A 2,556-nucleotide genomic window follows, 5' to 3' on the forward strand; every position below is an offset into this window, starting at 1 on the left:
GATATTACACGCTTACATAGAAGATCCAGAATTACTGACCAAACAAACACTGTTTGTCTTCAGAAGATAGAATTGATATCAGTATAGTTTTGTGCAGCTTTTCTACCAGGTTCTTGAATGAGCTCCAGCTCTATTCTGGATTTTTGAAGCCATTTGGTAAAGAGGTTAAGGTCAGTATTACTTTACTAATTAGTTACTACTTTCATGGGGGAAAATACTTTGTGAGCCTTATTTTTTTAATGTTACAACTGGCAAAGGGCAAGAAATAACCAATCTAGTCCAAATACTAATCACTCCACTGACGTCCACACACCTGCAGAAACACTGGTGGTGAGATAAGAGTTGTAAGGTTGCACACCCTGACGGTGCACACCCTGGACCGGGTGCCTAACAGTGGGGTTGTTTGTGCCCAGGTCACTGATCACAGGGGACCTTCAACTGTGTCCACAGATTACTTACTGACAGGTGTGGAGGAGGTGAAACCATCTACATTCTTTCGATGCCTGAGCAGTGTTTAGTCTACTTCTGGTTTCACATTAACAAACATACAAACACATTTACAGTGAAACTGTATAATGTTGCCACATTAATCAGGCACTGGAACATAACTGCTTTCTTTTGGGGTGGAAATTTGAGATTGATTGCTTCTAACCATCCCCATGTCGGTTTCTCAAGTTAAATGTTTGATCAGAAAATGTTAATCAGCTCATTATCATATAAAACACCAGAAATCAGAAAAGAACAAACGCTGATGTCGTTTCCAGCTCTTTGATTATTAAAACTGAACCAGGCGCCGTTCTGTCATTTAAACAACTAATCAATAAAACCAAAATCCACCCTCAAAGAGTGAAAATATGCAGGTTCAATGCCAGAGGCGCGCCAGGTTTCAGTGGAGTTCAACAGAAACCAGTGCTCACATTACTCGAACAGATCGCACTTAAACTAATAAAACCCGCAGTGTGACGTGGGAACAGGTTCAGCCTGTGTAGTAAAGCTAATCCAGAAATCCTTCTGCACATTGTGCATATCAGTACGTTCATAATTCAGATATAAATCAATCATATTTATGTTTTTTAAAACCTGTTCCTGGTGTGACGTCACTGAGAGGTTACCATAACAGGTGTTGGACTTACCCGTCTGGGACGGAACTTTTGTCCTGAATCCAGGGAATCCATTAGTCCCTTTGACTTTTCTTTTCTTTCGTTTTTTTCCCCTCTTTTGTCGCTTATCGATTTTTGTCCAACACTAAAATCGCAGCGCGGTCATGGCGGCGACAGGTGAGCAGCGGCAGGTGTCTCTCTCTCTCTCCCTCTCTCTCTCTCGCTCTCTCTTCCCAGCTGAGCAGAAACGTAAACAGCTGTCTTCTTCTTCTTCTTCTCCTTCTTCTTCTTCTTCTTTGGATTTTTGTCTTTTTCTGACAGGTTAGTTAAAGATGCTGTAGCCTGGCCAGAGTCGGTGGTGTTTCTGGGTCGGTGTCAGAGCGGGTTCTACAGCGAGAATGAGGAAACAGGGCAGGGCGGAGATCAATGGGGGGGCCAGAGAGGAGGAGACTGTGTGCTGCGGGTGGAGCACACACCTGTTACTTCATCTACAGACTTCCCATCAGCCGCGGCTAAACTCATCAGCGTATGCACCTCGTATCTGGCTTCATTGCAGTTTTGACATAGTATTTATTTTATTTTATTCTATTCTATTCTATTGTTTTAGTTATGTCATGCTGCTCTTAACTTTGTGCCGTCCGCTTTCTGCCGTGACCAAGCACATTTCACAGTTGTGGGACTAATAAAGGTTTATCTTATCTTATCTTTTATACAGTGTGTACAGTGTACCGTATTTATACAGCGCTAAAACAGCAATGCACTTTATTCTGCAGTATTCAACAGATCCTGCGTTATTATGATATTACATTAAATGCAATCCAATAATCAGATGATCTCCCATGTGCACGCAGCATTTCACTTCAAAATGAGGTATTAAAAGCCAACCAGTTGTATGTACAGCAAGTAAAATGTTGTAATATGAATAAGGAACACTAGAGGTCAGTGTTTATTCAGGTCATGTCCCTGATACTGTCACACAAATGATCACGTCAAGAAAGCATTTTGGTCCTTTTCATTTATTCTGTCGCAGCCATTGTACAATGAACACATCTGGTGTGTGTCCCGTTTGCCTCCAGATGATTAAACCTGATTACTTTAAAGTTGTTAGCGGGACAGTACTGCAGCTGGTAGAGTCTAAGCTACTCCTGATGGAAACTGCATCACAATAAAAATAAAAACAAAACAACAAAAAAAAAACATATTTGATTCAAAACCAAAAGGAAAATCTGACATTTAAAATTAAATAAATCAAAAAATAGTTGCTGTTAAAGCTAAATTCATTTATTTGATCAATAAATGTAAAACATATTGTTGGGTTATTTATTCAGCCAATTATAAAAGGGACTAAATCATATTAATATACTGATGTAATAACCCTAAAGCAACCATTAATAAAAGTAATTCGGAGAAGTATTATTTTTAACTGTGATTTTAATGATTGTGTTATTTATAAATT

The 2,556-nt window shown here is 39.4% G+C and overlaps 1 protein-coding gene across 1 annotated transcript in view; it reads right to left on the reverse strand.

The window, feature by feature from the left end:
- Nucleotides 1–1,502, reverse strand: part of LOC102306309 (suppressor of tumorigenicity 14 protein) — a gene marked incomplete in the record, with an annotated part of 17,150 nt that extends 15,648 nt beyond the window's left edge. The window contains 1 exon segment of the mRNA XM_042215836.1: nucleotides 1,134–1,502. Coding sequence (XP_042071770.1) covers nucleotides 1,134–1,175 — 42 coding nt within the window.
- Between the last annotated feature and the right edge of the window lie 1,054 nt (nucleotides 1,503–2,556).

This window comes from Haplochromis burtoni, unplaced genomic scaffold (assembly GCF_018398535.1).
Source record: "Haplochromis burtoni strain Fernald_Lab_line unplaced genomic scaffold, NCSU_Asbu1 Contig_838, whole genome shotgun sequence".
Lineage (NCBI taxonomy): Eukaryota > Metazoa > Chordata > Actinopteri > Cichliformes > Cichlidae > Haplochromis > Haplochromis burtoni.